Source organism: Hydra vulgaris, chromosome 12 (genome assembly GCF_038396675.1).
Source record: "Hydra vulgaris chromosome 12, alternate assembly HydraT2T_AEP".
NCBI lineage: Eukaryota > Metazoa > Cnidaria > Hydrozoa > Anthoathecata > Hydridae > Hydra > Hydra vulgaris.
This window is the reverse complement of record NC_088931.1, coordinates 72,453,216-72,473,108: the sequence shown is the minus strand read 5'-3', so window position 1 is coordinate 72,473,108 and position 19,893 is coordinate 72,453,216. Positions and strand designations below refer to the sequence as shown.

At 27.3% G+C, this 19,893-nt stretch overlaps 1 protein-coding gene across 2 annotated transcripts in view; it reads right to left on the bottom strand.

Moving 5' to 3' along the window:
• LOC101239437 (amiloride-sensitive sodium channel subunit alpha) overlaps positions 1-14,350 on the bottom strand; it is a 36,543-nt gene extending 22,193 nt beyond the window's left edge. For both annotated transcript variants that reach the window (XM_065814349.1, XM_065814350.1), the window contains exons 1-2: positions 13,023-14,350; positions 4,185-4,332 (exon numbers count right to left, since the gene is read on the bottom strand). In XM_065814349.1, coding sequence (XP_065670421.1) covers positions 4,185-4,332; positions 13,023-14,267 — 1,393 coding nt within the window. In that variant the 5' untranslated portion in view covers positions 14,268-14,350. The remainder of the gene's footprint in view (positions 1-4,184; positions 4,333-13,022) is intronic.
• Between the last annotated feature and the right edge of the window lie 5,543 nt (positions 14,351-19,893).

Sequence of the window (19,893 nt, the reverse complement as noted above, 5' to 3'; positions counted from 1 at the left end):
AAACTGAAAAAGCGCAAAAGCACTCGCAAAACAGAGAAGACTGCATCTTTTCTTTTCCAGTAACTTTCCAGTAACGGAGAAGACTGCAACTTCTCTTTTCCAGTAAGTCATCTACCCTTCATCTCTTACTTCCAATCTTTCAAATCTATTGCAAAATTAGCATCTGCTAAGGTTCACTTTTTTGAGCTTGACACTTTCTTACTACAGATTCTATTCTTTATCTCTATAAATCTCAAATCCAGCCTTGTATGGAATACTGTTGCCATATCTAGGGCAGATCTTCTAATGATGCCCTTACTCTTTTCGACAAGGTGCAAAAATGCATTGTAACCTAGTTGTAACCTGCTCTTGCAGCCAACCTCCAACCATTATCACGTTGTTGTAATGTTGCTTCTCTTTCTCTTTTCTACAAATACTATAATGGGCATTGCTTTAAAGAGCTAGCGTCTCTTGTGCCATCTACTAAAATTCATTCTCGTGTTTCTCTTCAATCAGTTAGGTCTCAACCTTTTTTGTGATTGTTCCTGAATGCTCCAAAAGCTCTTATTCCCCTAGTTTTTTTTCTTGAACATCAGTTCTTTGGAATTCACTTCCTTTATTTTGCTTTCCTGGTTCATAAAATTTGCAATCTTTTAAGTCATCTGTCAATCATTATCTTGCTCTACAATCTTCATCTTTTCTCTTCCAGTAACTTCCACTCTAATAGTGGTTGCTTGCAGTCTTGTTGGAATCAAAAATGTTGAAAAAAAAAAATTAGATTCTTGGAATACTTTCCTCCATCAATCTTTAGAATATCATTCTTTGTTTTTATAAATAGCTTTAACATTTAAAATAACAAAGCAAAAATAAATAATGAGCAGATTTTTTTGCATGGATTTTTCTTGCAGGCATCTCATATCTTATCATTTAATATTTTGTAGGTGACTACAAATATATATCAGATACACTTTTGTACCACTATAATGTGACTTATACTATTTATTATATTTATCAAAATTAATATCTTATTGTTATTACAGCTTCCTCTATAAATTGCTGTACTCTCAAGTACATCAGGATCCCTTCCATTTGTGCTTCACTTAAACCTCTATTTTCTTCTTTCCTCTTACTTCCTTTACTTAGAATGTTTACTACTCAGTCCTCAGCAAATCCAGTTGTTGCAACAAATATAAACTAACCATAACCTTCATTCTTCATTTTTAATTTAATTTGATTTAAGAACAAGTAAAAAAATGTGTAGAGCTTCTACCTATGAAAAGGAAAATATTGAGCACATGTGGTTAGAAATAATTTAACCTGATGGTGATAAAGTATTTTGATGGTAATAAAATATTTTTTTGATATAAAAAAAAATATATAAATTCTTAAATTTCTCTCTTATACTACTTGCTGTAGATTTAAAACAACCTATCTCTTTTCCACAAATATAGGATATATCAAAATAAAATTGATGTTTAAGGCTTCTTTTTTTGGAGTTCACTAAATTTTAAGAAATTTCTATATTTTGTGTTTTAATTCTTAATTCTGCTTCTTAATTAAAAATGGTACATAACCTTTAGTAATTAATTGCAATTATTTTATAATTTATCATAAAAAATAATCAAATCAAAATGAAATAATTAAATGAGAAATACAAGTCTTCCTATATCAGCTGACTGATGTAACTATATCCATATAATTATGTCAGTCTGCTGTCAATTATACTATGCTATATAATTACATTAGTATATCATATAATTACATTAAATATTTCAATTATATCATATAATTATATCAGTCTTTTATAGTTATTTCATTCAGCTGATATAGAAAGGCTTGTATTTTTCATTTATCACATTATTTTGCATTGATTTTATATATAAAATTACAATATATAATATATTTTATATAAAGTTACTATATACAAGTCACAATTCACAACCAAAAGATCACAACTAACAATTTAGCTTTAGACAGTACAGTCTCTACAAAATACGATTTTGATTCACTGTGCTTCAGTGATCAGTGCGCTAAATTGTTAACTTAAATTAATATTGCCCTCTTTTTAAACTAAAAAAGTAAAAAATTGAATTAAGTCTGTAAAAAGTGCTTTAGTCTAGAACACTTTTTATAATAAGTTTTTATAAAAAATAAGAGCACAATATTAATCATAATCAAAACAAAAGAAATTAAATTGAAACAAGCAATAAACAATAAAAATTAAAACAAAACAAAAAAATTAAAAACTTATTTTAACTAATTATACTTGAAAAATTTTTACAGTAATTACGAATAGAAAAGCTTAAAGTTTTTTTAAAAGCAAAAAAATACATTTGTAAACTTTCGTAGATTATAAATTTACAAATGAATATACAATTATGAAAATTACAAAAAACAAGTTTTATGTTATGGAAAAAAATTATGGAAGATTCTTATTTATTAACACAAAAAAATAGTTACAAAAAATTATGAAAGGTTAAACACTCTGCTTCAGTTCATTACAAAGAACTTGGAGATTTAGATGCTTATTTATTATAATTTTACTGTTTTGTTATTGATAAAGATATGAAACAATATTACAAAATTATAAAATATTATAAAATTTAGCTGGACTAGCATTTTTCGATTTTGGTTGGTTGAAGGAAGTCTATTAAATATTGATTAAATAGACTTAACAATCTTCAAACAACCAAAATCAAAAAATGCTAGCCAAGGTAAATTTTTAAAAAATATTTAAAAAAATAAAAGTTTTACATGATGTGAAATGAGTTGCTGTAAAAAAGAATGATAAATCTAATAAATTATAGTATTGTGTGGAATAAAACAAGTAGGACAGCCACATGATTGAATTGATTATGAAAAAATTTATAATAATTGCTTTATCACGGGGCTGTTATTTTTAATGGTTTTATAACACATTTAAAAAAACTTCTTAGATGTTTAAAAGTGGTTCCAGCCTTACTCTTTATTGATAATTATGAAAGCCAGGTAAATTAGATACCATCAATTACTTTTGTGAAAACAGAATGGTTGTTTTAACATTCCTAGTTACACCAGCATATACCACAATATATACTTTCAAAAATATTATTGCAAATTTTTCCACTTGTGTAAATTAAATACTTAGTTGACATGGAAGTTAAGTCTTGAGATAAGTTTTGAGAAACTTTTGCAGTTTCAAAACTTTTTACGGGCATAGCATGGTTTTTTTTGTAAATGTAATTCTGGAAAAGGATATTTAACTATAACCAATATATTATCTAGCTTACTGACAAAGATTTAATGTGATGGTGAAAGATTTATTGTGATGGTGGATTTTGAGACTATATTTATTAATGCACAGAGTATCTTTTTTTTTTTTTTTTTTTTAAAACATCTTCGCTTCCAACAAGGCTGCAAGCAGCCACTAATTAAAGTTGGAAGTTACTGTAAGAGAAAAGATGAAGATTGTAGAGCAAGATAACGATTGGTGGACAATTTAAAAGATTGCAAATTATATGAATCAGGAAAGCAAGATGAAGGAAGCGAATTCCAAAGAACTGATGTTTGAGGAAAAAAACTAGACGAATAAGCGTTTTTGGAGCACTAAGGAACAGTCACAGAAAAAGGATGACACTTAATTGAATGACGAGTAACACGAGAATGAATTTTAGTAGATAGCACAAGAGATGCTAGCTCTTTAGAGCAGTGCCCATTATAGTATTTGTAGAAAAGAGAAAGAGAAGCAACATTACGACGATGTGATAATGGTTGAAGGTTGGCTGCAAGAGCAGGTCCAACTATGTTTACAATGCGTTTTTGCACCTTGTCTAAAAGAAAAAGGGCATCATTAGAAGATCCGCCCCAGATATGGCAACAGTATTCCATACAAGGCCGGATTTGAGATTTATAGAGATAGAGAATAGAATCCAGAGTAAGAAAGTGGCAAGCTCGATAAAGAGATCTAAAATCTATTAAAATATAATTGTTTTTATTGGTATTTTTATTGATCTAAAGTATATTGGATATTACTTTCTTGAGTATGTTAAGTAAAGAGTGTTTGTCTTTTTTACTATTATTGCTTGTTTTTCTAAAATTAGAACATTTTTTATGAAATAGTTTAGAATTAAAACAGTTGATACAAAAGTATAACATAACATATTATACTTTGCATTGGCATATAAAATAACATATACCTTTTGTACAAAAATCTCATAAAAAAATACCTGGCATATATAGACTGCGACATCCACATTTTAATCCTAAATACTCAGTTAGCAACTCAAGTAAACATGCTTTCCGATTGTAAACAGAATGATACTTTAACTCTACACTGCCACATTCAGTTGAATAAGGTGGTTGTAAGCTTTTTTTCTGCAAACAAGGATTACCAGTACAGTTTATAATTAAACAGGTATCATTTTTCTTTTAACTTTTATAAAACTTTACAGTAGATTTACATGAGCTAGAGGTTGAAAATGAAAAACTTCGCCTTTTAGTGTTTTTTATAATTAAAAACTTATTTATTTTAAGACCTATTATCTTATTTAAGATAAAGTAAATAAAAATAGTTCTATCTTATTTTAAGACCTTGGATCTTATTTAAGATATAACTATTTTTTCAAAACCTAATTGCCTTCCCGTATGCTTTATATAGTGCATTATTTAGGATATCATTGTTTGTACAGTCCAACTACTGGCAACTGTTTGCAAAACATTCAACAATTGACATTGATGTTAACGAGCAAAGGTTTAAACTTTTTTTAAGCTAGGAAGTTATTTCTTAATATGCCAAAAACAGGGTTTACCTGCCAAAGAAACACAATGACACAAAAAAATTACAGACCAAAATGAATGCTTAAATACTTAAAATAATAAAATGACCATTTTTAATAGATTAAATATATATATATATATATATATATATATATATATATATATATATATATATATATATATATATATATATACATATACATATTTATTATGCGCAATATAACTTCTTTTTTAATTACGTTCCTTACGGTTCTTGCATAGTCTCTTTACAATCTTATTGAACAGTATTTATTAATCTTAGCTTTTAATTTTTCTCATAAAAAATCATTTTCAATAAACTTATTTTAGAGGTTGTTAATGAACAAGATTTTTTTGTTTTTGGGTTCAGTAAAGCATTAGATCAAATGATCTATTTCTTTTGAACTTAATATTATGCACATTTTTGGTACTTTATTGGAGAATGAATTGTTATTTCAATCAAGGATCTTAAAACCAGATCAAGGTTAGTGATACAATGAATAAAAGAATAAGAATATATCAAAAGAATAACTATTTTGACTTCTAAATAAGTTTTTAACACCATGCCAATTCAGATATCTTTGCTACCAGATAGATAAGAGTCTTCATTACTGTACTTTAAAAATGATGTCATTGCTGATGAGTCAAATATGTTTATGATGAAAAGAAAATGATTTTTTTGGCATTTTAATTAATCACTAAAATATAAAACAAACTTTTGTAGTAAATGCTTACATCAAATATGATGTAAGCATTTACTACAAAATAATTAAGGTGAAAAGTACACATAAAAAAGTTCTCTTGTAAGCCTCTGTTAGTGGAGATTAAGTTTTGCAAAATAAAAATTTATTATTAAAATCTTCTAGATTCATTGTTTTTTGTTTTTGCTATCAAGTATAGTACATTTTAGAACATTTTATTTACAGTTTAAAACTTTAAAAAACATATGCTTTATTGCTTTAAAAAAAAACTGCAAAAACTTTACAATTCGGATGTTAGGATGTTAATGAATTTAAATAAAGACATTTTGGAAAACTAACACAAGGCAACATTATGAATGAAGTAGTAAAAATTGTAGTTTATAGTTCTTAACTAAAAAAAATTTAGTAATTTAAAATATTATACTTCAAAGTTTTAAAACAAAATTTGTTTTTTTCGTTTGTATTATTTTTTTTTTGTATTACATCATTACAAATTTTAGATACTACGGAAATTGCTGCCATATAATATAATGTAATAAATTGTCTTGTTTTATCATAATAATAATTTTTTTATTTATAATATTTATTCTAGTTGCACCATTACAAAAATGTACAACACACTCTAAGTTTATTAGTTATGAGCATCCAACAATATAATTAGTGTTTATAAATTATTATTTGAATGAATACTTTGCAGTTGACTGAATATAATATCAAATATATTGTATAAAGCATTTTACACTTTGTGTATTAAAATTTTTAACAACATTTTTATTAATGTATCATTATACTTTGTGTGTTGAACTATATATGGCAAAATATGTAATTAATTTAAAGCCTGTAATAAATGATTTAAAGCAATAAAGCATATGTTTTTTAAAGTTTTAAACTGTGAATAAAATGCTCTAAAATGTACTATACTTGATAGCAAAAAATAAACACGTCTTGTGTGCACTTGGAAAGTTTAGTGTGCAAAAGAATACAACTTTGTGCTACCTTTTTTATTTCCACAAGTTCACTAATGTGTACTGATTCAATTTGTCATCCATTGGGTTGGATGCAAAGCGGTATATTTGTTACTTGGTTCAAGCACTTTTTAAAGCAAGCTAACCCAAAGTTATAAAGAGAACTATTCTATTATATCTGTTAAAGTAACTTATAATTATTACGAGTTATTTTTACACTGTTTAAGTTAATAATAACATGAACAGAAAAAAACAAACTAGGCAGGTGGCTCGCATAAGGGAAAAAATAAATAAAAAACTAATGTAAAATAAAATATAAATAAAATTAAAAGAAAAGAAAATATATGTTTATAAAAAAATATATACATAAAATAAAATATTTAAGTTAATAAATAAAAGAGAGATTTTCAAAATTATTTAGAAATAATTAAAATCATTGTTAAATGTGAGAAGTTTTTGTTTGAGTTTTATTTTAAATTTGTGAAAAGAAGTAGTAGTATTGATGCCGTTATTAAGTTTAGAATTCCATAATTTGGGTCCTCTATTTGCAATAGAGAATTTGGTGGTCGTATAATAAGTTTTGGGTTAAATGTAGTTCTGATTTGAAAATCTAGTAGAGTAAACATGATTTATTTTGGTAAAAAGGGTATTAAATATAAAAGATGTCTTTTTATTATCAATTTTGTACATAAAAGTGAGTATCTGATAAATGTTTAGTTGATAAACATTGAGTATATTTAGTTTATTAATTAAATCTTTAAAGGGCGTTAAAACTATTTATGCTGTATCAAACAATGTTCTCATAATTAAGGTAGCTGTGAATAAAAGAATACTATATGTTTTTTAAACAGTTTTGACTTAAAACCCTTTTAGCTTTATATAATAAGCTAATATTTATTGATATTTTGTTTTCTATTATACTTATGTGTTCTCGCTATGCAAGATTTTTGTCGAGAAATACTCCTAAGAACGCGCACAAGTGCTACCTTTTTATATTAGAACTATCAATACATAAATAGGGAAGTTTTAATGAAATAATGATGAAATAATTTTTTTTCGTGGAGTCTATGAAAAATTTTGGTTTTACTTATATTAAATGATACTTTATTTGACTTGAACCATCCAGTTAAATTCAATCAATGTATGTTCTATATAATGTGGAATCTATACAACCCAGTGGGTACGTGTAATCAGGGGGACGTCCGTCAAACAACTCACGGATACCCAGACGTCCTCAAGTTGTCCGAAGGATGTCTCTCGGACAACGCATGCCCGCTATGAATGTACAATGTTGACTTAGTGTATATTCCACCGCAATGTAGCCTTAGACTTCCGCTTTTAGGTTTATATACAAGTGGTTGAAAACTGGCTAAGAAATCATCATAGACAAGTTGCAATAATGCAAAAATCCGAATTGTTTAAAAATAGTTACTCGTGGACACCATCTTCTTTAATTTAGACTTTAGGAAGATTAACATTGCACTAGTCAATTGAGATGTTTTTACAGACAATCAAATGCTTCATCTGGTACTCAACTGAATTTAAAGTTAAATAAAAAACTACATCACAAGCCAGAAAAAACATTTATTAATTAACCAGTTATAAACTCGCTCGAGATGAGAATCAGCTTATTAAGTTTTCTCAGAAATCATTTAGTTTTATATTCTCAGAAATTGTAACTCAAGTTCTGGGGCAATTAGAGGGAGGAAAATCCTTAAAAAGTACCAACTGATTTCTAAAACACAAAATGAAAGGTCCTCTTAAAATTAATTGACTAAAATATGTCAAATGCCCGACTATCCGACTATATTCTTTAAAAAACCGACTAAAACTTGTAAATTGCTTTCTTTAGGGGAGGGGTGCTCACACACCCCACACCACTGTAGAATCGCCCCTGCTCAAGATGTTAATCAGGTTCTGACACAAAATCTCAACTCTTCATAATAAGTAGTGCCACCAGCAACAGCAAATTTATTTCAAATAACCAATTATTTCAGTAACAGAAGTTTATTCCAAAAGTTAGTACTCGCCAAAAAAAAAAATATATAATAATAGTGCCATTAAAGTATTACAAAAAATCATTTACTAGAAGACAAAAGACCCACTAGAAGAAATAGTTTACGATAAGAAGACCGTTAAGAAACTAATCAAATCCCCGATAAAAAAAAGCGGTGTTTAATGCTGAATCATTAAACAATAAAGCTAACTTATGTCTACTATTAAAGAAAATTGTGACAAATGATTTTAATATGGCAGTTTTTTTCACTTATTTAATGGAGAGATATGCTCGATTGTACTTTATTTGAGTTTATTCAGCTTGTCGATTTTTTAGTATGATTAATAAAGATTATGTATAATCAACATTTTAGTAGTGATCAATTGTTGAATAAAACTATTCTTTTATTTTTTTATTTTTTCATTATTCATTAAATGAGACAGGCCTAATTTAGGTTAACTGAGGGCCTAATTTAGGTTAACTGAGGGCCTAATTTAGGTTAACTGAGGGCCTAATTTAGGTTAACTGAGGGCCTAATTTAGGTTAACTTCAGAGTTTGATTGTTTTAAACTTAATGTTTTGAAAAACTTAAGCGTTGGAGAAGCATGGAGAGTTAACTTTACAATAAATAATGCGCATGGGTGTGTTAGCATATCTTTGTTAAATGCTTTTTTATTTTATTTATTTTTTATTTTTATCGTAATGCACCCATACACCTCTGATTTTCAGATGTAAAATTGCAGAACAATAATTGAATTTCCTAAAAAAATAACATTCTAAGCTTTGTTTTTAAACAGCTAGTTTACAATGTTATGTTTCGGTCAAAAACTGGTTTCCACTATTTAAAAGTTTTTTTTGGTTTCTTTTGTAAAAATCTTTTTCAAATAAATCCTTAGTTACGTTCTATATTTTTTTAGTGCCTCCGTTAATTTTTTTTAAATAATTTTAAAAACGTTTTTTAAGTACATTTTTTTAATTTTTCTAATTCATTAAATTCTTAATTTTCATTTTTGAGATTTTTAGTAAGTTTTTAAACATGGAGATAGTCTCCCCTGTTATCCCCATGTAGAAGAAAAAAAAAGATGAACTTTTTGTGCAATATCTAACTATAACAACAACATATAAAATGTTTAAATATTAGCAAAACAAAAAACTATTATTTTGAAATGGCAACCATGTAAATAATGCTATTTATTGGGAGGGTGTAGATATCTACTTAACAACGCTACAACTTTTAAACGTTAAAACATTTTTTTATCAAACCCCCCACTAATCTACAAATCCATTTAGATCTTGTGGCTGTATTATAGTAATTAAGGTAAATCTTTGCCAGGGCAAATCATTGATGATCCAGGATTGAGTAGTTTTAAAGAGCAATATGATCGTCACGTTGTGAGGAAATCCATTACAGCCTGAGTTAATATTATTCAAAATGTGATAACATTAACATTATGGTTTCCATTCATAGCTTTTGCTTGTCTTGGATTTTAAAAATAACACTTTTTTTATTAATGTATTATGTACACAAACAACTTTGGGCTCTGCACAGGAACTCTTGTACCACTCCTTCTCAAGTCTTTTTTGTAAAATAATTTATTAAGAAAATATATTTTAAAAAATTACGGTAAATAAAATTTAGATTCACAATATCACGCAAGCTTCTCTGCGTAGAAAACTGCCATGTAGTATAATGCAAGAAAATTTATTAACATACTTTATGAATGTTTTTATTAACTACTGCAGTAGTTAAAAACACTTTACAAATATTTTTGTGTTGCTTAGGATCTTTAAAAATACCTTATAATAAACAATTTCACAACAATAATAGAGCTTTAGCCTGTTTACTTTATTTTTTTTAACAGGAACAAGAATGACAGTTGTTAAAGAAGAAAGAGTGGCAATGAACAGAATTTTTAAGTTCATTTATAAACTATTTAATTAAAGCAGAAAAGCCTGGATGTAAATTTTATTTTTCATATTAAAATACATAATATACCGAACTTTAATGCTCAAAAGTATTGAAAAAAAAAACTAACGTTAAAGCAAGGTAAAATCAAGGTTGCAATTAAAAATAAAACACGGGTAAAATAAATAGACTGTTTGTCGTTGAACAAATTAAAAGGTCCGCAAATCCCTATTCTTTTAATTGAAGAAAAATTTATCTCGGAAATAAGTTTAAAAACTCTTTAGGACTAAGTAATATTCAGGGAGCAACTGTTCTTATCATATTTGATTACTTGAAGAGAAGAGACTCTGTGAAGAATTTAAATCAAGTTAGGTAAAGAAAAATCAAATTAGGTAAAGAAAAGTGTTTTTAAATGATTATTTTGATATTAAAAGTTATAACCAAGTCATAGCTCTTAAATTAAAAAGTCATAACTTTTAAATAAACCGCTTTCATCCTCCTCAAACAAACAAACGAAAAAGGTCTAAACCTATTTTTATTCTTTTTTAAAACTTTACATGATACTATTTTAAAATAAACTGAAAATTTCCCTTAATATTTAATTTTTTTAGATGAATTTTGATCTTCATTAAGGTATAACAAAAAAGCCACCACCTGCATTTCGTTGTTGGTGAACTGATAAGTAAGTAACTAGTCCACACTACAGATTTGTTTCCCTGGATTTACAACAGTCTTCTGTCAGACTATCTTAAGTCGCGTATGGTTTTATCCAAAGGTTTTATTCAAACTTCAATTAATAATATTTAAAATTGTAAAAGCGTTTCCATTTAGTCCAAGATACTGCAAAGATAATAAGTAATATTGACGTTTTAACGTTGAAAGGTAAAGAAAGTATAACGCGGAGTTATACTTTCTTTACCTTTCAACATTAAAATTATAACATTGCACTGTTCTAGCATAATTGAACAATAAAACGTAAAATTTAAGCTTTTTTTTAATATATATATATATACTATATATTATATTTTATATATATACTATATATTATATATATACTATACATTAATATAACATTATTTAATTATATAATAATTATATCTATGGTTATTGGTCAATTTATGATAAGTGCAAATATGACATTTTGCAGGAGAAGAGTTTGAAAATTTATTAATAATAATAAAAAATAAATTATTTTTCATAAAAATAAAAAATTTTTTATAAACAACAACAATCATAGTTTGACCGAATGAAAGATCTAACGAAATATAACAAAACTGCATACTTATTTTAAAATGACCTATTTTGCACTTATCTTAAATAGACTAATGACCGCAGATATATAAATATATGCTGTTTATATTGAGCTCAGCTTTATTAAATAAATTTGAATAAAGAATTTCTTAGGTCTAGGCCATAGGTCTTTTTGAAGTATATAGAAGATCATCAGTTTCTGGAGTAGATTTTGTTTCAAAATAAGAACTAAGTATGCAAAAGATCTAAAAAAGAATTTATATAAAATAAATATTACAAAGCTATTGCGAAAATCAATAAGATAAATCATTATCCCTACCAAACTACGAAGAAACGCTACTATTTTTCTTCGAGCAATAAGTTTTGGAATGCGCAGCTCCCATCCGGAATTCTCATCGGCAGAATGATGAAGATAAACTAAAGAGTGTCCAACATAGAATTAAAAAAAAAACTACTATTGAAATTTACTAGAATTCAAATTTTATGCTTTTGTGAAATGTTATTGAAATGCTACTAGAACAGTTATGAAGAGAGATTAAAAAGTTGCTTTTACTCTTGTTGGAAAACAGAAAAAGAAAAAAAAAAAAAACGGGTGTTCGAATACAAATGTTTGAATATTTGAAAGGATATGTTATCATACATTTTCACAGCAACCCGCAATACTAGCTGAAGACTATAAAGCTAGTGGCCACAATAGTAAACTGAGAAGGCAATATACAGGAAATATACAGGAAATATACAGGAAATACAAAACGACATTTATACGTCCTGTTTTTTCACCAATTGAATGGTAAACGACTGAAACAATCTTAAACAAAAAGCAATAGATGCAGTCAGTGCCAATCAATTCAAAAAAAAAAATTTTAAATAACAACTTTTATGATGTTTGTTTGTTGTGTGTTGCAGTTTAGACTCATCACACTTCAAGTGTACAACGCTATTATGTACACTATAAACTAGCGTTAAATTTTTACCTAAAATATCTGGATCATATAATTCACTTCATAGCCTGTAGATAAGATGAGAAACATAAACCATTACAGACTCAAAATCTTTTGATGATTATATTGGTATTCAAATGACAATTTCATAAAATGATAGGATTTTTTTTTTATTATAATGCTTTCATTATAACTTTTTTTTTCAATATAATTTTGATTGTGTTAATCAAAAAAAAAAAAAACACTACTATTGTTTTGTATCACAAGCTTTAATTAGGGGTGTTTCCTAACTTTTATTTAGATAAAAAAGCGAACAAATATTTCTGCCAAATAAAATAAATAATATCAAATAAATATTTTTAGAAGTAGACATAAACAAGATAATTATTAAAAAAGCATTTATTATTTAAATTAAAAAAGTTTTTAAGTTAGAAATTTTTATTTTTATTAAAGTGTTATTTTATATTTAATTACAAAAATACTTATATAACAGCTATCTATATTACATACCTCGACCGTTGCCATTTTTATGAATGTTCTATCACCAGGTGATATCACAAACCCATCACTCATAACCGGAGATTCCTGTTGGTTATGTATAATTAATTTAATGCCATTGTAAGGGTAGCTACTAATTATTTCATTGGTATGTACATCAAGTCCAAGCTCGTATCCGTATGTTAAACCTTCGTGGTCTACTGACAACAGACTAAAACCTTTTTTACCTGAGTTGAGCGTAAAGCAAAGTTGATCTTTGAAATTAAAGTATTCCGTGAAGTTTTCAATTCCACAGGGATTGGGGCCTATTAAGGGATGAGTAGTGTTTCTACTTATCCAATCGCAATAGAAATGCATTTTATCAATTTGCAATGAACTCTTTTTTAAAATATCGGCAAGCTCGTTTCCAGGTATATCAAATCCTGGATCAATCCAATTTTTATCCAACGGGAGCCGATTAGCATCATATAGTCGTTTTAAAATGCTATTTTGCACTCTACTAATGTTAAAATTGTTTATTGGACAAATACTAATTGCTGGGAAAGTGAGAACTTCGGGAAAATCTTCAGTTGATAATGTGCTAAAGGGGTATTGAAAGTATTCTATTATTCCAACCTTTAACTTGAAAACAAAATAAATTCCACCTAGTAACATTAAAACTGCCCACAAAACTCTACGTATGTAAAATGTATCTGAACATACATAAGCATATCCATGCAAGGTTGAGGCTTCTATGTAGCGAGAAAATATCTCTTTAGCGTTGAGACGTTCTTCTGCAATCTCTTTTAGTTTTTTTTTTGCGGCATTTTTAATCAATGAAAGTGATTGTTTTCTTTGAAAATATTCAATTTTTTCGTTAATCAATTTTGAATATGTATTTCTTCTTGAAGAAAATTTAAAAGACTTTAAAACTTCAACTTCTGAATCGGTATCCGTATCAGTCAGCTGCTCTGGATTATTTAACTGTCTATTACTTTCACATAAAAGATGCCTTTTATTTTCACGGGTACAAATATTATTATTGTCTTGCGTACAAGAAAAGAGCGGGTTTAAATATAAACTACTTTGATGGGGGACATCCGGCGTATAAACGTTTAGCCGTGGATTGTTTTCTAAGAGAGATGTTGAAGAACTTGTTTTGAGAAGTGGAATATCTAAAAAAGTTGATCGTTGATCGTCCTCTTTTTTTGAATAAGTTGCGGCTGCTTCATTTGTTTCTCTGATGATGCTAACAACTTTATCAGACAACCTTTTCATTTATGCAATTTAATATGTATATAGTATTACTGTATTTACCGTTTTATAACTAATAAAATGGTCTGATGTTTAGAGCAATATAAACTATTATTTATAGGAAACCCTTTATATATATATATATATATATATATATGTATATATATATATATATATATATATATATATATATATATATATATATATATATATATATATATATATATATATATATATAATTCCTTTTAGTTTTTAATATTTTTATTAAAATATCTAACATAATAATTGAAATGGATATTTTTATCTTATAAAGACTGTGACGTTGCAATATTAGTTATGTTAAAAAAGTAAATATGGTATATAGAATAAATACGTGATCGTACATGTACGTATACGTATGTATATGTAAATGTACGTATGTATATGAGTTCCGCACACGCACACTGGTCCTCAACAAAATCAAAATTGGTAGAAATGTGAATAAAAATTGTTTCTAGATCCTCAAAGAACTCTAATATGAGATCATAAATCTGATGAAGTTAAAATCTTGCTTGTTTCAAATATTTAGATAGTCTTTCAAATAAATCATTTTGCTGATACTTTTAAATGTCCTATTTAAATAATGGTGGCTTATTTAGATTATTTGCTAGTAATTTTAACTTAAAAATTAAAATAAACACTTGTATTGCAAAATACTCTACTTATTAAAGCTATGAACTTTTCCTTATTAAAAACAGAAATGAAAAATATTGAAATTGATTAACAACTATAATTAAAGTTTAATTCATTATAGTTAGTTTAATTTCAATATAAATTATTGATTATAAAAAAGTTTTTTATACTTACTCGCAAAGTTCTTTAACACTTATACATATATATTTTTTAAAATATATGAAAAAATGCATTTGCAAACTAAAGATGCCTTGTACACCATGTTGGAAAAAAAAATCTAAAATAAAGTTTTAATAGCAGCGATTAAAGTTTTAATAGCAGCGATAGAGCGATTAGATAAAAATCTAAAATAAAGTTTTAATACTATTAGATATTTGGTGATTAGATATTTGGTCAAAATGTCCTAACTCTCACGGTTATTCACATTATTACCCAACAGACATTCTAGGGCGGAATTTTAGTGGACCATTAGTATCAGCCGCCAGAAGTGGGTAGCCGATGATTAGCCACTATATAACTGGTTGGAAAGTTAGCGGATGGCCACTTATTGCGGATGTCTTTAATGATCCACTTAGTAACCAACGAGCAAAACTTATTCTTTTATTATTATTATTATTATTATTATTATTGTTATTATTGTTATTATTATTATTGTTATTATTGTTATTATTATTATTATTATTATTATTATTATTATTATTATTATTATTATTATTATTATTATTATTATTATTATTATTATTATTATTAATATTTATATAACCGTTTACATAATACTTAAAAATTTTGTGAATTAAAATATATAAAGATAAAGCAAGGACAAGAATAAGACGCTTTGTCTAACCAGCAAGTCCCTTAAAACTCTAACCAGCAAGTCCCTTAAAACTCTAACCAGCAAGTCCCTTAAAACTCTAACCAGCAAGTCTCTTAAAACTCTAATTAACTGCTCAAAATACCTATATAAGTTCACTGCAAATCCACTGCAACAATGTTTCCTGGGTAATAACTTATTTTCAAAATGTGTTGCTTTAAACAACAGGCACTAGCAAAAGCCACGCTATTAAGCAGTATAATAGCTGCTGCTGTCACGATAATAGTTGAAACTAGAGGGAAATACCATACAGTTACATCAGAGTATAGCATTTATTATGAAGCAACTAGAATATATTGCATCAAAGTTAAAGCAATGCTAAGCATCACCATTACTTTAACCGTAGGGTATTACAACAACTGAAATGCTTTTACTACAGAAAAAGAGAATGTGTTAATGAAATGCAGATTAGAAACTTCACAACTCTGAACTCAATCCTACAAAAGTACAAAATTACAAGCAACCACTATTAAGTTGAGAGTTACTAGGAAAAAAAGAATCGATTTATAGAGCAAGGAAAACGGTTGACAGAAGACTTAAAAAGTTGAATAAGTCAGGAAAACATGAAGATGGAAGAGAGTTCCTAAGGATTGAAGTGCGGGGAAAAAACTATACAAAAAGTTTTTAGAGCATGCAGGGACAGATACAGTAAACGAGTGAGACTTGGCTGAATAACGAGTCAAACGAGAATGAGTTTTAGTTCATGGAACTAGAGGTGATAACTCCTTAGAGCAGCAACCATTATAAAAAAAAGAAAGAGATGCAACTTTGCGACGATGGGAAAGATGCTTAAGCTTAGCATATAGAGCGGGTCTAACTTCGTTTACAACGTGTTTTTGGACCTTGTCTAGAAGAGAAAGAGCATCATTAGAACCAAATCAAAATATGACAACAGTATTCCATACAGGGACAAATAAAAGATTTGTAGAAGTAGAAAATAGAATCATGAGTAAAAAAATGAAAATAGAATCATGAGTAAAAAAATGAAAATAGAATCATGAGTAAAAAATGAAAATAGAATCATGAGTAAAAAAATGGCAAGCACGATAAAAAGAAGAGTTAGCTGAATTTATACAATCGTTTGTATGTATGGTTGCTAATAAAAGGTCTTAAGTGAGCAATAATCCAAGAAGACCTAAAGAGAACTGGTGAAAGATGTGTTGAGCTAAAAGCTAAATAAGAAATATTTGAAGAACTTAAAATTATAAAAAATTTAAAAAGAAAATGACTCACATCATTGCCAGAAGAGAGATTGCCAGAAACAAAGTAGCTAAAAAAGAAAGTTCAAAAAAGAAAATATTTACAAACGCTGCACCAAAAAATGCTATTGCTGAAAAATATGATTGCTGAAAAAGGATCAAGGGTATCAAAAGGTAAAACAAGGCAACAAAGCCTAAAAACAGTAAAACGCCTACATTAGTTGAAAATAGTGACCCCAAAATCAACGTGAATAAGTTAAGTCTATATTGCCAAGAACTGTTTGGCTATTCCAATCTAGGAAAAAACTAAATTTGCTGCTAAATTTAGGTATGAATTCTTGGTTAGTGAAATGAAATGACTGAGGTGTAAGTTATTTAAATCTTTTGGATACAAATTTTAAAATCATTTTTAAAATCATATATTACTAAGTTGTGTGATGTAAAAATGTATTTATTATTATTAAATACGTACCATTTCATCACTTCATCTTATGTTTCAACTAACCTCAGTTGAGTTGCAAACGCAAGCGACGCCACTGACTAACCTCATTGTCTACTTTAACTAGCCCCAATGACGGGATTTTAATAATAAAATATATTTAATATAAACACTGAAAGCAGGTTGTGTTGAAATATTTTTTGAAGTACTCTTTTTTGAAGTCAAAGATATGCTAAAAACTACATAACGTAACATAGAGTTTGATAATTATTATTAAATTTTGTGTACTTGCGTACTTTAGTAAGTACTTCAGGAAATAAATTTTTTTTTTAATATATTTACATTTTGGCCACAAATTCACAAGTAAAAAACTTTTCAACTAACATTTCAAAATTGTATTTTTTGTAATAAATGTTTGTTAGAGAAAAACCCAAGCTTTGCTATGGCCTTAATAATTTAGACTGGTTTTAGGGTTAGGGCAAGTGGCAAATATATTTTTAAAAAATTTTTATTGCCTGAAGTACTTACTAAAGTACAAAAGTACACAAAATTTAATAATAATTATCAAACCGTATGTTATGTCATGTAGTTTTTAGTGTATCTTTGACTTAAAAAAAGAGCACTTCAGTTATTATTAGGCGAAAATTTCACAACAGTCATAAAAACATTTTTGCCTAAAAAAATCCAATAGCTACATAATAAGGGATCTTAAAACAGCGACATGATGGAAACTACTTCAACATGCTGATAAACTTCTCGACTGACATTCTTGGTCAAGTAAGTCCAATGTTGTCTCTACCTTTAATTTAATTGTTAAAAGTAATAAATAGTTAAAGATTTTTGAAGGCCAGTAAAACTTTCTGGAAACTGGAATCTAAATTGCTTCAAATTTAATCACAATGGTCTAAGGTTTAAATCTAATATTATTAAAGCTGTTATAATTAATCAAATATTATTAAAAATGTAAATTATAAATAAAATTTTTAAAATTCTTAAAAATTGATTAAAATAAGTTGTTAAAATTCAATATTAATAAATTTGTTAAAAATTAAACCACACTGTTTCTGAACACATAAAACAATTTCTTAAACTATTGGAATCAGATTATGGACTTGGTATTGAATCTGATCTGGGCTTGGTGTTGAATCTAATCCGGACTTGGTGTTGCATCTGAAGAAGCTTGATAGTTATCCATAAAAAACTTTTAAGTTATTAGTGACAATATCATAATAATAATATAATAAATTATGTTTTCTATGAGAATTGTTTAATAAAATCTGTTGCTGACTTTAGTGACAAAACAATTTTTCTTCCTATTTATATTGGTTATAGATATTTTTGAAATTTTTTTCACATTTTTCACAAGTTTTCATATTTTACTTTTAATACACTATTCATTTGTAATATTTTATCAAATACACGAATATCTTTCGAATACACGATTTAGCTCACAAGTTTTAATTTCAACAAATTTTTTAACCTCTTGATAAAGGCTTAAGAGGATGATTCTGTTGACATTTTTAACAATTTTGAGTTTGTTGAAACCACTGTGCACATTTTATATACAAGCATTTAAACAGCTGGTAACTTAAATAGGTTAACCATTTTAATTTAAATGACAATTTGTTAAATTTTATAACAATATAAACAAATATTTTTATAGGTATTGTGGTTAATTCTCCTCCGGCTAGTTACCATACAGAGACCACCATACCAAGGCACGCAAAGACATGTTCAGCCCCCCAAGAAGGAGCGTCATAACCGCTTTACGGCCGAGAGTAAAGTGAGTTTTGGAAGAACGAAGTTATTTTAGAGCAAAAGATGGAAGTAATCGTGTTAGAAAGATAGCATAGAGAAAGCGGACAGGATTGCACATGATGTTAGATTGTGCAAAGATAATTCAGCTATTTTATAAGAAACAGGAATTATTTGAGATCAAACAAATATTTTTACATAGTATATATATGTATATATATATTCAAAATATAGTTAATTTTGGATCATATAAAACAGCAGTTTTTTTTTACTTGTGGTGCTGAGAGTTGCAGTCATTAGAGACTCTCATTAACATGACCTCATCATATCACGATTTAATATCTACACTTGTTTAAAATACTCCAGATAACTGTTTAGACATTCAGAAACGTCAAAAAAAATTTTTCTCTACTCAAACAAAACTGTTTGAGTAGGGAAAAAAATGAAACTATTTATTTGTAAAAAACAACAACTCTACATATAATAAACAAACACAAAAAAATCTCAATAAACTAAACTCAAATAAAAGGTTTTGCAGACGAGACTTACATATTACCTAAAAACTATATTTTTATTTATATATTAGTGTTAATATACACGTAAATACCTTACTTTTATGCACAATAGTAATCAATAAATACAAGTGACACTATTTTATTTTTTGAATGCTATTTCGTTTACATTAAAAGATTAGAAGAAGCCGCATTCTAATCA